We start from the raw sequence: 24,938 nt of genomic DNA, 5'->3' as shown, positions 1-24,938 counted from the left end.
TTCAAACCTCATAAAGGTAGAATAATACATATTTTACATTTTGATTTTGATTCTCATGTCAAGGTTCTAAATATTTCGACTCAAAAACATAAGTCATAAGTTATTGACACTAGAGCTACTGATCATGTATCATATAACTTGGCTGATTTTTAAAATTATTTCAAAGTTGATCCAATTATTGTCAAATTACCTAATGGAGAACTCACTACCAGCTATATCATGGGTACCATTATGTTTTCTGACAATCTTTTTCTCACTAATGCATTGTTCATTCCTACATTTAATTTCATACTCATCTCCATTTCAAAACTTATTGCATCTTTACATTGCAAAATGAGTTTCACTAATAAGGCTTGTGAGTTCAGGATCTGCACACTTTGAATATGATTGGTGCAGCTAGCAATGTTGATGGTTTGTACATTCTGCACAAAAAAGTTAAAGCTCTCCCTCACATCACAACAATTTCTCGCAGCCAGTTTTCACAATCTTTGTGGCATGTTAGATTAGGGCATCATCTCATGATAGGCTAATTGTATTACAAAAGGATTTTGAGTTTATTGACTGGACAAAGAATTCGGAACCATGTCATTCATGCCATCTTGGCAAACAAAAACGCTTACCCTTTTCTGTTAGTTTTAATGTTGTAGCCAATGTACTTGATCTTATTCATGTTGATATTTGGGGACTTGTTTTCGTTCCCTTCTTTACTGGAAAATGCTATTTCCTTACTCTAGTAGATGATTGTTCTCGATTTACTTGGATTTTATTCATGAAAATTAAGGCAAAAGCTTCATCATTGGTTAAGAATTTTGTCATTTTTGCTAAAACTCAATTTAACGTAGTAGTTAAAATAATTCGCACGGATAATGAACCTGAATTTTTAATGCCTAACTTTTACAATTCTAATGGTATAACTCATCAAAGAACTTGTGTGAAGACACCACAGTAGAATGGGATTGTTGAGCAAAAGCATCAACACATTCTCGCTGTGGCTACAACTATCATGTTTCATGCCCATTTGCCAAAATCTTTTTATAATTACAGTGTTGCTCATGCAATTTACTTGATTAATCGATTACCCACTCCTTTCTTAAAAGATAAGTCTCCATATCAAATTTTTTATAAAACTTTGCCAAATATTTTTCTTCTCAAAGTCTTTGGTTATTTAGCATATGTTGGCAGCCTTGCAAGACATAGAGGCAAGCTGAATCCAAGGACAAGAAAGTGTTTGCATCTTGGATTCAAGGAGGGAACAAAAGGGCTATTTATTCTTTGATTTACAGACTCGAGAGATTTTTTTTTTATCTCAGGATGTCTAATTTCATGAGAATTGTTTTCTCTTCTATCACTCCAATAATTTCAATGATGAAAATTCTTCAAATTCTTCTAGTTCATCTCACATTGCATCTTATTTTTTTTATTATGAATTTTTGGAAGAGACTAAGATCCAAATTTTAAACACAGATAATGAAGCTTCTTAGACAAGGTTGCATCATCCAAATCTTAATCATCAAAATGATGATGCATTATTTGAATTAAATAAAAATGAAGAAATTCTACCTTATACCAAAATTTATGATAATTTAGAATCAATATCTACATCACATGAAGAGCTTTCAACTAATAATTTTGTTGTTTTGCCTCAATCCTCTATTATACTTGAAACTGCAGATGTGAGGAAATCAACTAGTCAAACTAAACCTCCTGCATATCTTTAGGACTATGAATGTCAAACCATTAACACTGTTCCATCCTCATCATAATTCACTGCTCAAAAGTATCCTTTCTCTAATTTTTTATCTTATACTAAGCTTTCTCCTATGCATGTTGCATTTTCTATTGCTATTCAGAATTTAGAGTCTAAAACCTATGAGAATGCAATCATTCAAACCTAATAGCAAGAGACAATAAAGACTGAACGAAGTGCTTTGGAAGAAAGCAAGACATGGAAACTAACTTCTTTACTGGTTGGAAAGAGGGTTATTGGCTGTAAATGGGTATTTCGCACTAAATATCATACAGATGGCATAGTGGAGAGGCACAAGGCAAGACTTGTTGCCGAAGGATTCACAAAAGTGGCTGGTGTTGACTATCGAGACACCTTCAGTCCTTTAGTAAAGCTAGGGACCTTGAGAGTAGCGCTGGCTGTTGCAAGGGTAAAAGGTTGGCACCTTAAACAAATCAATGTCAACACGACATTTTTGCACGGTGAGCTTAATGAAGAGGTCTATATGAAGGTGCCTCTAGGTTTAGAAGCCTCACCAGGTCAAGTTTACAAGCTTGAAAAATCCTTGTATAGATTAAAACAAGCTAGTAGACAATAGAATTTTGTAAGCTTAAATCGGTTCTGCTTGAGCTGAAATTCACTCAATGCAAATCGGATTATGGCCTATTCACCAAGACCACATCATTTGGATTCACAGCAATTCTAGTCTATATGGATGACTTAGTGTTAGCAGGAGATGACCTAAGTAAAATTGAATCAGTCAAGGGTGTTCTTCATGACAGATTTTGGATCAAAGACATGGGAGACTTGAAATACTTTCTTGGTTTAGAAGTGACAAGATCCAAGACAGGAATTGCTCTGTATCAAAGGAAATATGTCCTTGATTTACTTAAGGAAACAGGATTCGAAGGTTGCAAACCTGTCACCACTCCCATGGATTACGTAGCAAAACTTAGTAATGGTATTGGAGAATTGCTCACTGATTCTAGTCAATATAGAAGGATTATAGGCAGGCTCTTATATCTATCAAATACTAGACCTGATATAAGCTATGCCATTGAGAAGCTAAGCCAGTTTTTAGATTGTGCTACTAATGAACACTTGAAGGCAGTGCATAGAGTGGTGCGATATATAAAGAGTTCTCGTGCTGCAGGTCTATTCTTCTCTGCAGATTCTAATTTACACCTTATAGGTTTTTCTGATTCTGATTGGGTTGGTTGTGTTGACTCTAGAAGATCATTCTCTGTATATTGCTTTTATCGAGGACCATCATTGGTCACTTGGAAGAGTAAGAAACAATTAACAGTTGCAGCCTCCTCTTCAAAAGCAGAATATTGACCTTTAGCTCTAGCCACCTGAGAAGCTCAATGGTTGAGCTATATTCTTCAAGATCTTGGTGTTCTAATCACAAAGCCTATTAATTTGTATTGTGATAGTAATTCAGCTATCACATTGCTACTAATTCTATTTCATGAACATACAAAACATATCAAAGCCGATTGCCATATTGTCCGTGACAAATTGCAAGAAAAGTTGATCCATCTTCTTTCCATTTCTACTAACAATCAAGCTGCTGATATTCTCACAACCTCTTCCTCTTGGGCCTTTCAGTGCAGGTTACTCTAAGTTTGGATTGTTCGATTTCTTCTCTCCCAATAATCCAAGCTTACAGGAAGGTGTTACTTAATATTATTATTCTTGCAAATTATTATTTATTCTGTTAGTTAGAATTTGTTAGTGTAGGTTGTTATTTTTGGATATATAGAAAATTGTTAGTAGTAGGTTTTGTTGCCTCTGCTGAGCTGTAAAGTCAACTAGTGCAGCAATACAATTCTATCAGGGTTAGTGCTTGTATATATAGCAACCTGTATATTGTATTTTTACTGAGTCTCATCATAATTCAAGTTGAATTCCCAATTCCTAAGTTTATGCTCTTCTCCATGCTCATACGCAATTTTAACATCCTTGCTTAAATGTCAAGAATTCCATGGATGTTTTTCATGTTTGAAGTTGTCACACAAATTAATAAAGTGTGGCATTGTGAGGTGTTCTCAATATTGTTTGAGGAAGATAGTGACATTTTAAAGAGATTGGAGATTGATAATTTTGCTACCTCCACTGCAGGTTAATTATTCTTCATGCATTGAAGTTATCATTTTTTAAAACATTTGTTCATTTTGCTGCTGAATGTTAAGAAATAAATATACGAGGTGTGTTGTTTTGGCAAGATGGGGTGTCCATGGGAACGAGATCTATTTACTTTGGCAGCATTATTGTTCCCAATCAAAACTTTTTTAACTTCTTGGATGAATTTTCATTTACTTTGTAGGATGTCATTGTTCTTCCTCAACTTTCAGTGTTTTCTTGATTTAGCAAAGTTTCTTCAAAGCAATTTAAGTGATGTTGATCGTTATGCAAAGGAGTTGTCTAAAAGCAGAAGCATTGCAGAATCCTTTAAAAAATTAGCAGAAGAATATTCGATGTGATCCCTCTAAAATCAAAAGGATGGTGTAAGAGAAGAAAGACTCTTGAAAAAAGAAAATCACTTTTACTCTTATTCCAATTGGTTTCATTATTTTTTGTGACTTTCTTAATGGTGAATTTGTTTCTGCTGTTGTCCTTGCTTCAGATATAAGAAAAGCTGCTTTTGTGACATACTTGTTAGGTAAGTATGTATTTTTGGGACCGGCTAATGAATTTATGAGTCATGGATATTCCTTTTGACTTATAGATTGCGCGAGGGGAACAGCCCAGAATTGCTCATAATCGTTTTCTGTCTTATCAGTCATTGCTGAGATATTCTTTCAACTCTTCCTTTATTTCCAATTTGTCTCAACCTGCAAACTTTTTACAATTCCTCATGCTTGGAGTTCTGTTTATCCTTTAGAACCTTGGAGGAGGATATTATTGATTAAAAAGAGAACTTTTGTTTCCACCTGTTCATTTTGTCTAAATGATTATATGTGACAGATTTTTATCCTATTTATTCCTTTAAATAACCTTGATGACATTTCAGAGGCTTCTTATGATTTTTCGCTCTTCTTGTACTTTTTCTACTCTTTTCTGATTGGTTACTTTGGATTCTCATGGTCTCACTATGTTTGAAACTTTTAAGTGGTACCAATTAAAAATTATAAAATCAAAGTCTTAATATATTTTCATAACAATCCTTTGAAATTTGATATTTGCAAACAGCTTCCTTCTTTACTAAAGATCCTCTTCTTTAATATAGTGATGCTTCTACAATGTTATATACACACAAAAAATCATATACCAAATTATCTACTATAATTTTTCCTCCTAATAGGATCAGGGAAATTACCTTGGAGTACATACAATTCTTATTTGATTGTTACTCCTGTACGACATGTTTCTCCCAAGAGATGTTCAGAAGAAAAGTTATTTTCCACAAGACAGCAATTCTAATGCATGTGATACTAATAAAAAAACACCTAGTTTAATCTGTTTCTAACTAGATAACCATTTGTACCCTTCAAATCCAACCATTCAACTTATATCGATTTAGTTTTCATTTAAAGAAATACTCCATTCTTTAAGATGTTCTTTAGACTTTCATCTTTTTGGTCTCATACCCATATGAAAAACTTTATTCTCCTTTTGATCATGCTTTAAACCATCATCATTATTTAGGCAAAATAAAATTATACTTTTGATGTACAATCACCTCGCACTTCACTCCATAATACCATTTCAACCAGTCCGTTTTTAAGACTTTAAGTTTAGGCGAAAGATGTGCACTTCTTTCCTCAGCCTCTCCCATTCATTATTTTCCTCTTGCCAAGACCATTTAAAAGTTGAAACCTTGTCTCCACCCTCTTGTATTGTATAATTCACTACAGCCTTATAATAAAATGTTGGATGGAAGTTGGAAGTTTAGAGGGAAAGTTAGTTTTTCATCTCCAAATTTAAAGTGCCTAAATTTATAAAAATGAACAAGGGTTAATCAATATTTTTACATACTGCCATTTCAAAGTTCTCACATTAAGAGAAATTTTTACACAAGTACTATTTAACTATAAAATTGTAAACATGATGTAGAATATAAGTGTGTCACCGAGCAAATTATGAAAGTGAAAACCCCCACCTACACAGTAGAATTTCTGTATTCGTACATCTAAATACGAGTGATAAATCAAAATTTATAAACGCGAACTTGATTTCTGAAAACTAACATAAGAAATAATTTGCAGATTGTCATCATTAAGAGCCACCACAAGGCCCGGAAGCACACACTATCAAACCTCCCCTTTAAACTTCTCTTCATACATCTGAGGTTGCTGCAAAACAGAAGCAACAGTTTCTTGAATAATTGCTTAAAATAAAAGGCATGATACAGAAGCACTTAATGTTTTTGTCCGAGACTAAACCCCATCTACAAGACAAGGGAGGTTAGGGTGATGACAATTTACTCCATTAATTATGCAGATCCAAAGACAATGAAGTCAGCATCAGAATTCATGCCAAAAAATGCTTACCATGAACAAAGCTGAAATCAATCTACGTGCAAACCACCTCAGGTGCAATGCACGTTGAGCGGCACTTGCTGCTTCCACTGTTTCAAACTGCAAATACACAAAACCTGCACTGTTTCTGTATATGAAAATTCAAAAACAGATTCACGGTTAAACGATGCAGACCTATGCATAATGTGTGAAAAGGAAAGAAGAACAAAACTAAGGGTATGCATGTATGAGTTCTCACTTGTCAACAGAGATATGCTTCACCCGCCCATACTTAGAACACTCTTCTTCTACATCCTCTTTAATGTCTAAATCAAAATCTGGTTCTGTCTGCATATCATAATATAGGACATCAGTGATCCATTGAATGAAACAGGCATAGTGTAACAGTACTCAAATCAGTTAATTCTAACCTCAGTGGCCGGATCAAACATATTCTTCAACAGTAAACACTCGCTGGGGGTTCCAACAGGCTCGGCAACTGGGTTAGTCATAAGTTGTGTTGGGAGAGTTGGTGCTGGTATTATGCCTGGATTACCAATAGGCAAGCTAACAGCTTGCTGTGCAGGGGCCGACCCATTCACAACTGGTGGAACGCCAATGCTGTAGGTGTTTTGAATTGAGTGAGACAACAGACAAATGTACACAATATTAGAGAGAAAGGGATACACACACATATACCTACCTAGCAGCAATGCCAGAGCGATCCAGCTTCTGCATAAGTAAAGCTCTTGATTGAGCGTTTAAAGCCTGCAGAGAGAGAGAGAGAGAGAGAGAGAGAGAGAGAGAGAGAGAGAGAGAGAGAGAGAGAGAGAGAGAGAGAGATCAAAACTCCATAAAGGTAAACATCAATGTACTTGTCTATCAAATGGTAATCATCTCGTTCTCCATCCGTGAAAACTTATAGTTATATTGATAATTATTAGTACTCTGTTTTGGTGCAGTTATCAGTTTGTAAAGTGATATTTAACCAAACATGCCGAACAATCCATAATATTATGTAATAATTATGAAGTGTCAAGCATATTTGTAATATTGTCTGCTTCAGCTAGGAAATCAATGGCATTTAGCCATGTAGAAGTTTTTAAGGTTTTCACATAACACACGAGACTTACCAATCCACCTTCATCATCATCGAAGTCTGCAGATTTCGCAGTTGTATCTTGGCTTCCAACATGATCAGTTACAGATGAGACCTGTGTTTTACAAACAGAATCAATTACATACATGATAAAGGGTACAAGAAACCGAGAACAGATAGATCCACAAAAACATTACCTTGATAGTCCTGCCAGCAATTTCCAGTTTTCCATTTAAACTCAGAGCTGCCTTGGAATGCTCAAGATGAGCAAACTGTTCAAGAATGAATATACATAAATAACAGAGACGAGTATTATCACTAAGACATCATTTTTTCTTTAAGATGAAGGTTAGTAGCAAACTTGAACAAACCCAAAACCCTTGCAATGTCCAGTTTCCAGATCAAGTGGCAATTGTACAAGCTCCACTGGACCAAATGGCTCAAAAATCTACATGAAAAGAAGTGTGAAGCTGGTAAATTATAAATTAAAACAAATCAAATAAAGATTCTAATTACTGAAAACTTATCAACAAACCAGACGCATAATGCACTACACCAGTTTAGAGAAAACTACTTGTATGCAATTGTACATTTTCATGAAATTATTGGTTGGCTCCATGTACTCATTTATAACAATGGCAACAAAAGCTCATTCCAACCATGTTCACACAATAAAAAGCAAAGCAAAAACCAAATACCTCTCTCAGTTGACTCTCGGTCATGTTGAAGTGAAGGTTCCCTACATACAGTTTCCTGTCTACAGCTCCATATGGTCCTGCTACACCAGCAGCTCCACTAGTAGTATTAGATTGAACAAGGTTCTTTTCAGCCTCAGAAGGTTTAACCATCACAGGCTGTCCAAGGAGAAGTTGGCCAGAGAGAGCAATTGCCATTGGCACTGACATCACATCATAAAATTCAATATACCTGCAGCCTTGTCAAGAACGTCTGTCAAGTTTTCAGAACTATGAAATATAAACCATTACATCAAAACTTATAAAGCATATAGCAAAGAGATGTAGGGAAAGAAAACTCAAGTGCAGACAGCTCAATCTGAGTTTCTTTTGATGTATCTGACTCATGTAAAGAAAATGTTAGCCAATCAGAATAAAAAATACAAAACTAAAGGATATATTGCATTTACAGCTTAATCGAGAAATATAAGGAAGCAACCATGATCCATGGGGAAGGGGAACCACCAAGAAAGGTAGCATTAGGTAGCCATCATCTTTATCACTTATTCACTTATGTGCCATAAGTGCATATCAAAGCCTTAGAAAATGAATCCTGGCATAAAAACCAGTGTAGCATTGCGTAATATATCTTGGACAATTTTAAAAGGCAAATAGCTTGAAAAGCATATACATCTCATCTAGACGCTCACTGACCACTCTACCCATCTAAAAATAAATTAGAAAAAAATAGAGATAACGATAAAGGAATGAAGGAAAATATTCATTCCCATTAACCTTATCAAGGGATCACCACAAGTGATATAAAACTGAAAAGGTTGAACAGCATAACAATGAAATCCTCACTGTACAGCAAATGTAGAGGAACAAAATTGGGAAAGGACCAAAATGAAAACCAGGATTAATGTCATCTACCTTGAGTACGCAGGATGAATTGATTAAACATGAGTGCAAGGTATTCCCATCATCCCTCATCATTATTGCATTTCTAGTCCATTTAAGAATACAGTTAAACATGATTCATGAAAGTGGATATCCTAATACCACAACAGTGCATGCATATGAAGAATAAATTATTTTACAAGAAAGCCTTACCCAACTCCTTTAGATCTTCTTGAGTTCCTATCCATGATAAGACGAACATCCCTCACCTAAAAGCAAGGATCACCAAAGGTACAGCTAAGAACATATTGAAGGAGGACGAAGAACGAATTCATTTTTAAATAAGTCACGCAAAACAACTAATGGTTATCGCTCTTAATAAAAAACTATACAATAAAAAGGACATCCCGGTGCACAAGCATCTCGCGATAACGTAGGATCTTGGGAAGGGATGCAAATATAGGCAGCCTAACCTAATAACTGTATAAGTGTCATAGTTTTTGATTGCGGATGGCGGCTCATGGCGGTGAGCCAAAATTCCGCCATGGCCGCTATTTTAAAACACTGATAAGTGTAGGGTATATAATACCCTAACTAAAATATTTCCAACTAGTAAAAAGTAAACTTTCTTCAAGTAACATTCAAGACTTTAAAAATCAACGTACCTTGCCAGCTTTAGAGAAGAACTCATAAACATCCCTCTCTGTTGCCTTCAAAGGCATCTGAAATCACCACATGGCAACTTGGTAATCATCAAGGGGAAAAATGCCAAATAACCTGATATACCAAACCTTAAAATATTCGTATGAAAAAACAATAGAGTTAACTAAATAACCTGGTAGGCAAAAACAGTTCGCTGATCCCTTTCGGGATCTGCCTCAGGCTCTGCAGCTTCTTTCTTTTCCCTCTGTCTCCTGTAATTCCAATTAAATTCAGCTATTAGAAAACAATAAGGGATAAAGAAAATCATCAAATCCAAACCTGATATTTAGACTGTATAATTTGTAGCAATAATTCAAACGTGAATCGCTAACATTAGAGTCCAAGACAGCACCTATTCTTGAGAGGAAGTTATGTCCCAAACTCAACTGTAGCAATTATTCGAAAGTATATTGTTAATATAAGAGTCCAAAGAATCACATATCACTTAATCAATCTTATAATATTGATACACACTAGTGCCACTGGTCAGGATTTTTTATTTTCTCTGTATGTCAACTAAAATTATCGTCACACTTCTAATATTTAAAAAAGGATCCATCATCGTAGCTACTTATGTTACTTAAGGATAAACCCAATACCAATCTCAGAAAACAAGGGCATGTTAAGAACTCATTCAGACAGTACATATGGTAGGAAAAAATGAATAAACTTATCCACAAATAATTCATTCAAAATCTTTATTTGGCATTACAAAGTTTTTTAGAGCAAAACAATGTTCAGCTATAGTAGCTTAGGGACAACACTCAACACTGCATTGCGTTGCACCAAAGCAGAAATAAAATCAACAGCGATCATTCCCTTTCTTAAATACCCGTGGAAAAGCCATAACAATGTAGATAACCTGCCATGTACCACTAAGCGTTCACTTGAAACTAACAACGACTGCTGGCTGTCGCCGATGAAAGTTAACTAACAACCTCAACAGACTGAGCTAGCTATAGAAGCATTGACTCATAGGACTAACCGACTAACAATTGAAGCAAAAGAGTAAAAAAATGAAAACACAGTGCACCAAAGAAAATGGGCGTTGAGCTGAGGAAGAAGAATACTTTACCGGCCATCTCTCGAGTCAAAATCACGTTCCCTCTCTCTGTCTCTGTCTCGCTCGGAACGAGACCTGCTCCTCCTGGACCCCTCCTCTCGTTCTCTGTCCCTCTCCCTGTCCTTTCTCTCTCTTTCCCTTTCCTTCTCCTTCTCCTTCTCCTTCTCCTTCTCTCTATCCCTTTCTCTCTTCTCCCTCTCTTTGTCCCTCTCCCTCCTATCCCTCTCTTTGCTTTTCTCCCTCTCCCTCTCTCTGTCCCTGCTGCTCCTCTCACTGTCTCTATCTCTGTCTCTGCTGCTCCGCTCACCGTCTCTTTCCCTGTCGCTGCTGCGGTGCCTGTGGCGGTCCTTGTCGCGGGAAGACCGCTCCCTATCGCGGCCATCCCGATCCTTCCTGGAGCCGTTCTCTTCCTCGGCCCTGGATTTCTTGATGCGCCCGTCGTAGGCGGCAGCGTCTAGATCGTCGTCGAGCTCGTCGCGCTTCCGGTAGGTTTTCTCGGAGCTGTCTTTTTTGGTCTTCTTAGACGAATCTCTGTCGTCATGGTCCTCCACCGTCTTCTCCAAGTAGTCATACTCGTCGAACTCCATTGCTGTTGCTGCTCTCAATCTCTCGCGCTTTGTGTCAGAGATTGCAGAGGAATCCTGAAATTCTAGGGTTTTGGGGGTTTTCTGTTGCTTCAGATGGGGATGAATAAAAACGTCGACGGGTATGCTTTGGTTGGTTCCTCTCGAGTGCCAAATCGCTTAACACTCTTGAACAGTGTATCAACAAACAAACAACTCGGATCAAATATATACGCGTGGAACGCCAAATGTCGCCAAAATTAGCTAGCAAGAGTAACACTCCCAAAACACGTTATTTTATTATTATTTACTTCGTTAATTCGTAACCTTTTTGTTGTTTTGAATCATCATTCGCTACAAAATTACACTTGCATCTCATAACCATTTTAGAAAAAACTAGCATTTGTATCTAAAAATTTTACAAATGCGAACAAAAATATTTATACAAAATAAAAAATAACTTTTTACTCATAAAAAATTGGATTAGTCTATCAAAAATACTTAAATATCATTTGTTTGTTCTATTAATTTAAAAGTCAATATAACACGTTAAGTATTTACCTGACTATGAAACAGCAACGTGATGTATTCAAATATGTTATTACTATTATAACATCACTCCTTTTTTTAATTTATCCTCAGTTGTTTTCTAAATTCAAAATTAGAAATCCTAGAATGTTTAGAAAAAGCAAAGGTAATCATTGTTTTTCGAATAGAAGCATTAATGAAAAATAGACTTCATCTTCTATGAGGGATGAAGAGAAGACTTTATCTGAGAGATGTTTTGGTGAACAGGATATGGTGTTGCTATAATCTGAAACCTTAACAAATCTTGAGAGATGGTTCGTTAGGTATCCTCTATGAAAGATAAGTCTTTTTATTTTTGTGTTTCTATTTAGGTTAACTTATTGTGAATGATTTCTTATTCCTATGTTTTACACTGTAGACGATGGATTGCAAGTATTTTATATGGGTGAATGAGATTGACGGAGGCCGAGAAGAATTGACAAGAGTCCTTGTTAGAAAAAATCAAGATAGTTGTTGTGCTACTCATGAGGTCAATGTCACTGGGTAAAGAAGAGAGATTCGAGAGAATAGTTTGAAGATCTTGTTAAAGATGAAAAAACTCCAAGGTGAAATTAGAGCTATTAGGTCATGGATTATAACCATTTTCTTTGGTTTCTTAATTTATGTAGGCTTGAATCTGTTCTAATAATAAACCAAGAGGAGCAAAATTTTACACCTGCCAAACCAAAATCTGCTTCGTGAATCCATCAATGCACATTTATATGTAGTTTGAACCAGCCTGATTCGAACTCTATTTCTATATAATTCGAACCAGCTTGGTTCGAATTATACACAAATACATGCACACACTAATTCGAACCAGCTTTGTTCGAATTATACACAAACACACGCACACACTAATTCGAACCATCTGGGTTCGAATTATACACTTATTAAAAAAATTAATAATTTAAAAATTAAAAAATATTTTTTCTTTTATACATTAAAAAAAAGCTAACAAAATATTTAATTACGATACTTCTTTAAAATATTAATGAGCTATCAATTCGAATTCCATATAATACTCTTTTGTCTATTTTTAATAGCTCATGAATATTTTTTAATAAATTTTTTTAATAAATTTATTTAAATTATACTACAAAAAATATTTGATCCTATGCAAAATAATTTTAAAAAATTGCTTAAAAAATGTTAGGAGTACTATAAAAATTTGTAACGTTCTAATAACTTAGGTAAATACATGCATGTACTCAAATTTTAAATAAAATACTCTACATAGTCAATAATAATTTAGAAATGAAAGAAAATATTTTATTCCATATAAAACAATTAAAAAATATTTTATCCTATACAAAATAATTTTAAAAAAATTGCTTAAAAGATGTTATGAGTACTATAAAAGTTTGTAATATTCTAGTGATTTAGGTAAATGCATGATAAAAATATTTTTTCTTTGATTTCTAAATTATTATTGACTATGTAGAGTATTTCTTTAATGTCCTAAGTCATTAGGATATTACAAATTTTTATAGTACTCCTAACATTTTTTAAGCCATTTCTTTTAAAATTGTTTTGCATAGGATCAAATATTTTTTATAGTATAATTTAAATAAATTTATTTAAAAAATTTATTAAAAAATATTCATGAGCTTTTAAAAATAGACAAAAGAGTATTGTATAGAATTCGAATTGATAGCTCATTAATATTTTAAAGAAGTCTCGTAATTAAATATTTTGTTAGCTTTTTTTTAATGTATAAAATAAAATATATCTTTTTTTAATTTTTAAATTATTAATTTTTTTAATAAGTGTATAATTCGAACCAAGCTGGTTCGAATGATGTAGAAATAGAGTTTGAATCAGGCTGGTTCCAACTACATATAAATGTGCATTGGTGGATTCACGAAGCAGATTTTGGCTTGGCGGATTTGTGTAAAATTTTGCTCTCCTTGACTTATTTGAGTTTTTTACCCTAATCAATATGTAATTGTGTGTATGGTGTATCTTGTTTTGGGACTTTTTTGTGGCTATTTGGTTTCAATGACAATAAACTTTAAAACTCTATTAATATCTTCACTTGGTGTAAAAAATTCAAGTTGCATTATGACATTAGTGCCTATGATTATTGATATATTTGATATCTGTGATATTGAATGTAATACGTATTTGACAAAACAAGATATAAATGTCGTAAATTGACAAATTTAGCCGAAAATCTGGTATTGTACACTAAATAACGAAAATGCGACATGAAAACAAAACTAAATAAAAGACGTTCAATCCATACGCTATAATAAACCTGAAAATAATTCTAACAAGCATTTTATCAACAAAAACTTCAAAACAAGTCTATAAGATTTGATGTCAAAATAGCAAATCTAAATTACCTAAAAATACCAAAATAAACCATGAACATGAAAGCATTAGGTAGTGCAATATAAGCACTAAACATAAGTTACAAAAAAAACCCATAGTATCCGAATTTTAAAACTCTCATTACAGTAAGTCTTTGATCAAAAAACAAAGTCACACTAGAAAAATCCTATTTGTTGGATTTGTAGTTACTGCTGCCATTAGACCTCCCATTGTTGTTCCCACTTGAAGATTCTATTGTTGGTAAAACCCAGGTACTGGCTATCTGCCTGCTGTTTGAATTGTGGATGGTGGAGTTGTCATGAATTGAATAAACCTTGAAGTGGTTCCTCGATTTGCACCATGCATTATTTGTCTGGCAACTCTTGGAGGAGGTTGGTTAGTTAGTGGTGTAGGCCTAACATGAGATGGTTGTGGTGTGGTAGGCCTTATGGGAGTAGGTTATGGTGGAACAGGTCTGAAATGAGAAGATTGTGACGGTGGTGGTCTTACTGCCATATGTTCTTCAGTAGGGTTCACAGAGTTCACCACATCAACATTCACCTATGTAGGATGATTGCATTAAGTCAAATATTTAGTGCAAGATAAATTGATTTTCATGCTAATAATTAAAAGAAGAGAGTGAATACAAAAAATTCACATTAGGTGAATCTGAAACTGAGGCTTCAGCATCTGTAGTCTCTAAAGTTTCTTCCCAATACATCTTTTGCTTCTTGGTAGTATCCTTATCAACATCATCAACAGTCATACCTTCAGTTGTTGTTGATGCACCCTGATGCTGACTACCACTACCTGCTACCACTACCTGTTGCAGCTTTTTCGCTAGTCATAGCTTCTTTCTTCTTATCACATCCTCTGCTGTTATGACCAGTCTAAGAACACATGAGCTATTTCTACAATTTTAATTTTTTTTAAAAGACAATCAATATGTACAAAATAAACAAAATGGGACATAGAATGTTAGGTTATACCTTCGGACAATACTTATATTTAATGGGACCATGTTTCCACTTTGTCCTATGGGGATCAGGATTCTCTCAAGGACCATCTCTACGAGTGTCCGTCTTTTTGGTAAGTCTCCCAATAGGTTGCCTATACACAGGAGACAACAGTGGATAATGATTTCCCTTCTCCCAGTAAATGTTGCTGGAGTGTGTTTTGTATAGTAGATTCTTCATATACAAGTTGTGTAGGAGCCTGCACATTTGATTTAAGGGGTTGGGAAGGTGTTTCTAGAAGTTGAAAGGTGACATTTGGTGGTGGTTGTCTGTTAAGATCTTTAAAATTCTGCTTGTTAGGTTTAGGTATAGTAGCCAAGGCTGATGGATTCAAGTTGGCATCTGATTAGGCCTTATCTGTACATGGGTCTCCTCTGTATAAACCATAAAAAAATGAACAGACCATAAAAATACACCTACTATTTTTTCAAAATTTCTAAACTGAAACACAACCCCCATAGTGACAAAATCTATGCGATCAGTGAAATGAAAAAACTCTAACTTCAGTTCACAATTTCATTGTGTACGAGTTTGTGAAAGGAAACTAAAATGAAAAATTGGGCATCAGAACTATAGGAAGATGGCTTACCTTTCACTGTGGGAGTGACGACTGTCTTCCAATCGTCTCGACACACCCATGTGATGGAAGGATCACCACCGAACGACGATTGTAGATTTTGGAATGGCCGTCTTCAACCTTCTTATTAGTTTTGTTGGAGCCCAATAGGTGGTTCACGTCTCTCTGTGCTAGGGCTTGAAAATATGTGGTGAGGAAGAAGATGGAATGGCACAAAGTGAACTCTCAATTCTCTCTCTCCCTTTTCTATATCTACTTGGAACAGTTTAAAAAAATAAAATGTAAAAATCAAAATCTAGGTAAGCACTTAATGTGCCATATTGCCCTTTAAATTAACGGATCAAATGAATTAATGACATCGGGATACTTTTGACAAATGGACCCAACCTTTTAGGGTACAAAGTCACTTTTCGTCTTATATAGGTACTTTTGTCAGCGTTTGTAAAGTTCATGGGTACAAATGATAGTTTTTTCAACATTTTATTAACATCTTTGCTAGATAACCAACGAGATATAAATAATTACAGCCAACTAGAAACTTCTTTTATTTGTTTTGTTTTTGGAAAAAACATAAATTTAAATTATTATGAAAAACATTTAAAATTAACAAAAAAAATTTCAAAATAAAAAAATCTAAAACTAAATAAAATTAAACATTAAAAATTATTATAAAAAATAATATCTAAAACTTAACAAAAGAAACATCTAAAACGTCATAACAGAATATTCAAAATCTAACAAAAAAGTAATATTCAAAATTATTTTTAAAAAATTCAAAACCTAAACAAAACCAAATATCCAAAAATATTTAAAAAAATCTAAAAACTAAAAAAAACATCTAAAAGTATTAAAAAAGTCCAAAACATAAACAAAAATAGACATATAAAACATAAAAAATAAAAATATTTTGGTAAAAAGAATCGTCCAAAACCAAAAAACATCCAAGACGACGGCGACTCCAATATCAACACACAGTGGAGGCGTCACGACAACCGGTCTGGCATGCATGGCTGCATGATCCATCATCAAGGGCTGGCGGCAACATGCATTCAACGTCTAGTGTCCGGAGGCACGACGAGATTTGCTATCTGAAGAGTCGCATGTGTCGTGACAATCAAGATTGGATGCAGAGGGAAACAACGACGTGAAGAGAATAGGGAGAGGATGCGGTGGCATGCGAGGTGTGATTTGTCTTGTGGACGGTAGAAAGGAATTCCAGAGGAAGGACGCTGCGTCCAAGTAGCAACGCAAAAGGGAGGTCGTGGCAGGGAGGAGGAACTCAATATGCGACAGGGAAGGGAACAAAAGGTCACGGGGTCATCGTCGTTGGAAGAGAGACGTGACACGTTGAAGGGTCAGAAGGTGTCGTCATCAAAGGAGGAAGGAAGAAAGTTTTTGTCGTTGGAGAAGAGAAGGAAAACATCGTGGGTATAGAAGGCGGTGGCGTCGGAGGAGGCAGGAATCACGATGTCGTTGGAAGAGAGAAGGTAGACATTGTGAGTGTGGAAGGCAACATCGTCGGAAGTGAGAATAGAGTTGTTGTTGTTGAAAGAGATAATGGAAACGTCGTTGGAAGGATTTTGTGTTTTTTATTTTTAATTTTAAAAATATATTTTTTAATTTTAAAATTAGGTTTTTACTTGTTGGCTACATCCTAATTGATTAGGTATACTTTTTCTTTTTATTAATCTAAATTGTTGTATTTAATAAAAGTATAAAACTATTATAAAAGTATAATATTTGTATAAACCCTTAATGTATTAGGGGACGACCCGCGCTATGCGTGGTCCGATTGATGGTCTACTATAAAGTTTGTTGTGTACATTTTCCTTTATAATGATAGGTGATAATTTTTATTGGAAACTCTACTCACTATGAATATGGGGCTTGTATATGAATATATTGATAAATTCGATTACAGCATATCCATAAAGAAATATATATTAAAATAACATATTACTATCAAATAATAAGATATGCACAGGTAAAACCCTCCTCTCATTACTTTCCCCACCCCCAAATGTCAGTTATTGGATCCACATATAGCATAGTCATGATTTAAAACAATTTTAATATACTCATAAAAAAATTACTTTAATATGTAGCTTTCCACTTTAATAAGCGTTATAACACATTCCAATATAATGTATAAACTATTTTTATATTTAATGTTCAATTTCAGTGAGATAATTCCTATATTTATGCATTAATATAAAAATGTGATTTTACCGTGGGACCCGATTGAAAAATATAACTCGTGTTTTGGTTAACTACATTAAGACATTAACAACCCATATTAATTGAAAAGTGTATTTCACTTTTTTCATTGGGGCAGTTAATACGTCAACTAATTAAAGCACTAACCACTACACTGTGCTTTTGATTTGTTTTAGATCCAGAAGAAAGAACTTACATTACAAAAACTACAGTGGCATAACATATCTTCTCTGCCACTTAGAGGGTTTTCCTTACATATCAGTGGATGAATAATTTCCTGCACAATATACTTTCTCATAATAAAACTTCAGAAAAATTGTTCAGCTTCATTTTGTTTCAATAAACCAAATGATGTCAGTTTCATCTAAATCTCTACGACGGAGGGTGGTTCAAGATGAAGGTGCTGAATAAAAGATCCAAACTTTATTGGTGATGAAGACTTGTGTCCCGAGGTGGTTGGCTGTGGATGTTCTATTCCTTGGATGGAGAGGTCGCAAATTCTTTATGGCAGGTGTAGCTCTTTTGAACTGCCACTTATAAAAAAATGAAAAAGGGTAAAATACTCCAAAAGATAGATGTATTTGCCTTGTAGCATTTGAAAAAAAAAAAGAAATGTTTGATTTTTTTAGTAAAATTCATATGAACTCTGTTCTGACTTTGCGATTTTTTTCACCAAGGGGATTACTTTTCCCTTCACAAATTTTCAGAAGGTACCCCTTTAGTGATCTGGTCACTGGAATCAATTTGGTAAGCAATCCTATCAATGATTAGCCATTCATTTCAAGTGTATGCTTTTTGATATTGTAAGACTGGAGCTACTATTATTTATGACTAATTACATACTATTGATTATTGCTAATTTCTTGAAGATGTAATTCAGATTGTAGTCTGGAATTGGAATGAAGACTTGATAGGTATTACTTTTCTAATATTTTAATCGATGTTCATGTTAACTATTTATGTGTCACTTATTTTAATGGATATTTCATTCATGATCATGGTAGAGGGGAAGGGGACGGGGTGGATATCATTCTGTTTATACAATTTGACAATAATCGTCTTTGTTTCCAATATATGCTTATTAAAACATATAGTTGCTGATAACTTTATAGTATGGATGAAGGCATCTAAAATCTATAAATGCATGTAATACGAGAATTCTACATAAGTTATCTAAATCTGATTGTACGCAATGTAATTGATTAGCAAACAGAAAGTTTAACCACAACTCTTCGGATCCTTTTTTTTCCTACATTATGTTGATACAACCAAAAACTTTTCTAATTCCAATTATGCACTAACAGATAAGGTGTTGTTAGTTTATAATGTGTAGTTTTATTGTTTGAAAATTTGTTGCAATTTCTCTACTTATAGTTGCAGATTATTAACTAATAATACGGATGAAGATTCATAAATTAAAGAGTTACATAATGGTATTGGGTATAGTTGTAAGTAATTTTTTTACCTCAATTATTCTATAGCTATACTGCTTAGTTATAACTGAGTTAGTGTGTAGTTCTTATATAATTAAAATTTCAATTACTTCGAATAAAATTGTCCTGGGATAATAACAGAAAATAATGAAATGTAAGCCAAGTAGCAGTACCTAAATCATGATGATTTTTCGGCTCACTGAGCGAAATTCTACTTGTTAATATTGATTAAGTATTTTTTTAGAAAACATTCCAAAAAAGTTTCTTAAAAACAACATTATCTGTCTTTGTGCAATTATCATTGTCATGACATATAAGTATCTTAAGCCCTCTCTTGTGTGTCACCCTAGATACTGCAACATATAGCTGACCGTGCATGAAAACAGGCTTTTTGAGAATTAACCCAACCTTTGATAGTGATTGGCCTTGGCTTTTGTTTATAGACATTGCGTATGATACCATTCTAGAAAATTGTCTCCATTGGAACTTGAATAATATTTGATGGTCGGATGGGGTTAGAATCATCCGAGGAATAAATACCTTGTGACCATTGTTCTTTTTGGCACTGCTATGTGCTTCAATTATGTGTTTCCCTAGCTTAGTGACCACCAAACGGGTGCCATTGCACAATCCAACTGAGCGGTTTATGTTCTTTAATAACATGATAGGAGTTCTGACCTTTAATATCCAACTCATGATTAGGCACCCCTGAGCATCAAATCGTATTTAGAAATTTTAGAATGTGAATGGATGCCAATAAGTCATTATTAGATTCTGGGCATGCTTTGTCTGAGCTACAGTATGTTTGGGCTTCAGTGAGATTTAAGCCCATCATGAGTTACTTTATTTCATCAATTATTTGCAATGTTAGAGCAAGTATTGCTCGATCTTCAATATCTTCATCAATGTTATTGCTAGCAAAACGTTTTGGATAAGTCACCTTACAAATGGCTTGAATAGGATCGTCCTAGTCTTTCACCAGTATGTCTTGCGGGATTACAATCTTCTGACACAGGTCCGATGGTGTTCCATGACTACCATCACCAATCCCAAGTATCCAATCGGCAAACTTTTTTAACTCTGACAACCTTGTGTTGGAATCACCTAATTTCAATCTCATGTTTTTTGTCAATGTCAAAAGCTTGCAATCATTCCAAATGTACGATGAGTTTATAGTGGCCTTAACAACCTTCAACCGAGTCCCTTTGGGGATCACCAGAAGTATCTGTCAAAAATCACCACCAAAAATAACTGTCTTCCTCCCAAATGGTTGATCAAGGCTGATTGGATTCTTGAATATTCAAATATCATGCATTGTCCTATCAAGAGCTTCAATACAGAACCTATTTACCATAAGCGCCTCATATAAGCTTTGTCTTTATTAACAAATCAGCCAATGCACTTTCTTGTCTGATATTGCATGTTGAGAATTCATCTAGATTGAGGAGATTACAAAACGTGAGTGTGCTGTCCTACCACCGAGCAATAAAAGGGATGCAATCCCACTTGATGCAATAATAAGTACGACTTGTGATTTAGATCTCAATGCAGCTATTAAAGTCTTCCAAATAAAAGGTTTTTCTAGTCCCACCATAACCATACAGAAAGAATACTCCATCCTTTTTATTTTCAACAGCCTGCATGATTGTCTTGTGTACAATGGTTTGCTCATTGGTAAGTTGTTGCATATAAGTGGCATGATCTGGAGCTAGCTGTCTTTTGTCATAGCAAAGCTCATCGCAAATTAACCTGTTCATTCCATCGCCATAATATTGGCTTTGCAGTGGATTCATATCTGGGATTGGCATTGGGGAGAAGTTTATCAGACTCTTTTTGTATGAGTTAAGTATTTTCTCAATCTCCATTAGCGTCAAGTCCTTCAGATCATCATCCATAAGGATTAACCCTATGAAGATCATTTACAAATTAGGTCAGTTAATTAATCACACTACAATTAGGAACAACTACAACTAAAATGTATCCTATTGTCTTAAATTATCACGATTTATTATATATACTACTATCTAACCACACAAAAAATTATACTGTTTGTCCATGTATACTATTTGGTTCTAACCAATTAATTTTTGTTAATATGCTAAAATAAGCCTAATTTCACCTATTATTAGCCTGACTATTAAAAAACTTCTCATCTCTTACATATAAGATTATAAACTATATCATTCCATAATATGACCACATTTCTCTATAATTCTTAAAACAACTATAGCATGATTAATATAGCATTTTTCATTTCTCAAATATATTAGGATATAAGATATATTGACATGTCAAACAATTGTAAATATACAAAAGAATAAAGTAAGTTATAGTTAATCTGGATTGTCAAGTAGTCTCCTCTGCCTATGAAGTATGTCATAACTTAATAGATGTCATGTCTTTTGCCAAAGATTTTCTGGTAAATCCATTGAATTTGAAAACAAAAGCGTTGCAAATAGCTTCCTCAAGTATGTTCCTAATCCCCAATAGCCTGCTTCTTCTATTACATCGATATATTTCATGTCATCATCTAAAAGACCATATACGTAATAGGCATCTTTGAACTTGGAATACAAAACCCCATCTACAGTACGGATCTCTTCATAAGAAGTTGAACCCTCTAACAAAATTGAGCAATATTCTCAGGTAATAACTTTCACCTGATCCTAGAGGTGCATAGAAGATCCGTCCTATAATAGAATGTAATTTCCAAGGCAACCACACTCTCTCTTTTGCCATTCATACAAACTTAGTAAGGAGCTCTGCATATGTCAATGACCTTGCTTCTACATAGTCCTTATTTGCTTGAAACCATCCTAAGAACATAGACTCCTTCATAGTTGCTTGTCTTACCACATCATCTAGATTTTCATGGTCCTTGAAAATGACATTTTGTTCATCGGGGAAATGGAAGCCTAATCTCACGATTGATGGATCTCTATAATGAATGATAAATCCAAAAATCCTCCACGCTGCTTCACACGGTGACATATATCTACAATCATAATACATACTCGCCTCATCATATTCATCTAGCTCAGCGTCCTCTGTTGCACTTTTATAGAAAGATGCAGTTACGCGATCATGTTCTTTGTTCACATATTTGAACAAATACTTAAAAGATCTTGAGTGATTGCACCACTCCACATTTATATGAGCTCCATATCTCATAAGCAGTAGTCTATTGTGCGGAACCACATAACGGTTATCAAGGTCAATCCCAAACTTGCTGATAGTTCTTCCATCTTCTCTGCGCCTATATACTGGATACCCATCATCATCAATATTTATGGGATCGACGAATCTCTTAGAAAAGTGACGTATACATTTTCCATTCTTCATACATGGTGAATCTTTCCTTGCCAACTCACATGGACCATGCATCATATGCTTCTCAACTACTTCAAAGTATTCAGGATTTAGCTCTTTATCCGGGATCTTAGCAGATATTATCTTGTCAATGTCGTTAGCTGTGGGAAGTTTGGCAGCCTTGTGTAAGAATAATAGTATATGTGCATGTGGTAGTTCACGCTTTTAGAACTCAATTGTGTATGCAACTGTGTCAAAAATAGTACATATGTCTGTTATGTTTATTAAAAGCTATTGCATGGGCTCTCAATTCTACCACATGTTATTTAAAAATCACAATTTATTGAATGTATTCAATTTTCTTAAATGCAAAATACCTTTACAAACTCTACCAAAAATCTTGTTCATCCTAATATCTTTAATCAGCAAATCCAATTTCGTCTTAAATGTCCTGCATACTATGTTAGGCCTATCCTCTACATTTAATTTCCTATTCTTAAGAAAGTTTTCAATCTTGGGCCACTTGAGATTGCATATGAATGTAGTGAAGAGGTCTGGATACCCCACAACCTTACATATTGCCATTGCATCTTGATAGTTCAGAATTATATATCTGGGACCTCCTGTAAACGACGATGGCAATATAATACGTTTGCAATGCGATGCTGATGTAGTTTTTCCACTCAGAACTGCATCCTTTATACCCATATACATCTCACATCTGAGCCTCTCCTAATCAAGGCGTATATAATTTAGTCGAGATGATTCAATTATCAAAAATTCATCAACCAAAAATTGTTGAAATAGCCGCCTGAAATATAACAGAGGAGAGTCGTCAGCTAACATTTTTTGTATCCTAAAAGCGAAGAATTCTCTCATTAAAATCTCTTGTCGGCCTTTACTCTCACTCTAATTACGCTTGTTGAGAGGTATGTCTTCTTTATACCTGTCCTCTCTAAAAGGAAATAACAATGGGTATTATAATCCCAAATATGCTGGATTGAGTTGATTAATCTTTTGTAATCTTTCACTTCGTGTCTCCACCACAATGTCCCTATTAGTTTTATCGATTTCAAACTCACCCACAATCAGTGCAGCAACCTCATCTGTGGTGGGTAGGTTGTATCTCCTACCATCTTTACCCCTTTTGTTTGGAAGCCTTAGCTTGATTTGAGTATGCATATCTTTAGAGACTAACTCTCTAACCATGCGAAATGCCTTCACCAAAACATTGCTCTCATTAAGCATCTGCTTTAATTCTCTTACAATGTCCTCGTGAATCTCTTTGTGCTCATTGCCCCTACATACCAAAAACAAAGTTAAAATTCGTTTATTTTATTATGTACACTTTACTTCAACAATTTCTGACATATGTATAGAATTCTCGTATCTACACTACAAAAGCATAACTTTAAAACTTACCGGATAGTAGCCATGCGGCTTTGGATCTCATTATGAGTATCGAATACATATAAGTGGACAAATTTTGCAATATTTTTCTCTAGTGGAGTGAGACTACCCATTAGATGATAGTTCTCTCCACATAGTATAAATGTTGATGGACCTCTCGCTTGATTTATTCTACGGTCTATTTTCACACCCATTGATGTGAACTGAAACATGCTATTGTAAGCTCTGATATTATCCCAGAAATGTTTGCTCTTAGGACTATCATTGAACAATGAATTATACAACAATATTAGGATTTTTGTAGTTGTGAAAGTTGAACATGTCCTCCTTTACAACATAATGTAAATTTTGGTTCTGCTATCTTGTAACTCTTGTTTGACCTTTCATCATACCAATAAAGAGCATGGCAATGTTCACATTCATAAATTGCATATCCAATGTGCACATACTCTGCATAATCAAGGTCATTAGCAGATGTGATTCATATTGTTATTAATTTTGAAATCTGACATTAAGCAATAACAGTTTAGTAAGACATTAAAGTTACCCCATACACTTATTCATCGAATTACTAAAATTGGCATCTCTGTTTGATCTATGTTCCACGTTATTGCCTGTATAGAGTAGTTAATTGTTCAGACTCTATAGTATAAAACAACTAAACTTGTCATCATTTAAGTAACTTAATGAATTACGTGTTTGGAAAAATCTAACAATTGGTGTTAAATAATTATTTAGTTTAATTAGCTGATTTGGTAGACTTGTAAAAATTCAATGCTAACAAAACCTCTCCATAATATATATACTACATACCACTATTTTTCTTGCAAAAGTCTTTATCGGATTCCATAGGTCTTTGTAATCGCGACTCTACTGAACCTGAATTTCAAAAAACCAAATGTG

At 34.4% G+C, this 24,938-nt stretch overlaps 3 protein-coding genes across 3 annotated transcripts; 1 reads left to right on the top strand and 2 right to left on the bottom strand.

Moving 5' to 3' along the window:
* Positions 1 to 2,437: 2,437 nt before the first annotated feature.
* LOC140175691 (uncharacterized mitochondrial protein AtMg00810-like) lies at positions 2,438 to 3,064 on the top strand. The gene has a single exon (XM_072204225.1). It carries the CDS (start codon positions 2,438 to 2,440, stop codon positions 3,062 to 3,064), a length of 627 nt encoding a protein of 208 aa, XP_072060326.1.
* Positions 3,065 to 5,686: 2,622 nt separating this feature from the next.
* On the bottom strand, positions 5,687 to 11,533 carry LOC112715863 (uncharacterized). The gene is made up of 13 exons (XM_025767683.3): positions 10,640 to 11,533; positions 9,698 to 9,776; positions 9,528 to 9,584; positions 9,076 to 9,131; positions 7,987 to 8,215; positions 7,650 to 7,736; positions 7,486 to 7,560; positions 7,323 to 7,403; positions 6,893 to 6,957; positions 6,621 to 6,810; positions 6,449 to 6,537; positions 6,223 to 6,337; positions 5,687 to 6,024 (listed from the first exon to the last, which is right to left on the bottom strand). Exons 1-13 carry the CDS (start codon positions 11,212 to 11,214, stop codon positions 5,983 to 5,985), a joined length of 1,740 nt encoding a protein of 579 aa, XP_025623468.1. The 5' UTR covers positions 11,215 to 11,533; the 3' UTR covers positions 5,687 to 5,982.
* An 8,750-nt stretch (positions 11,534 to 20,283) lies between these two features.
* On the bottom strand, positions 20,284 to 23,333 carry LOC140175690 (uncharacterized). Its single transcript, XM_072204224.1, has 5 exons — positions 23,003 to 23,333; positions 22,331 to 22,786; positions 21,808 to 21,936; positions 20,930 to 21,222; positions 20,284 to 20,541 (listed from the first exon to the last, which is right to left on the bottom strand). Exons 1-5 carry the CDS (start codon positions 23,331 to 23,333, stop codon positions 20,284 to 20,286), a joined length of 1,467 nt encoding a protein of 488 aa, XP_072060325.1.
* Positions 23,334 to 24,938: the final 1,605 nt, after the last annotated feature.

Source organism: Arachis hypogaea, chromosome 10, assembly GCF_003086295.3.
Source record: "Arachis hypogaea cultivar Tifrunner chromosome 10, arahy.Tifrunner.gnm2.J5K5, whole genome shotgun sequence".
Classification (NCBI taxonomy): domain Eukaryota; kingdom Viridiplantae; phylum Streptophyta; class Magnoliopsida; order Fabales; family Fabaceae; genus Arachis; species Arachis hypogaea.
Note: the sequence above shows the minus strand (reverse complement) of the source record. Positions and strands in the feature narration are given on the sequence as shown.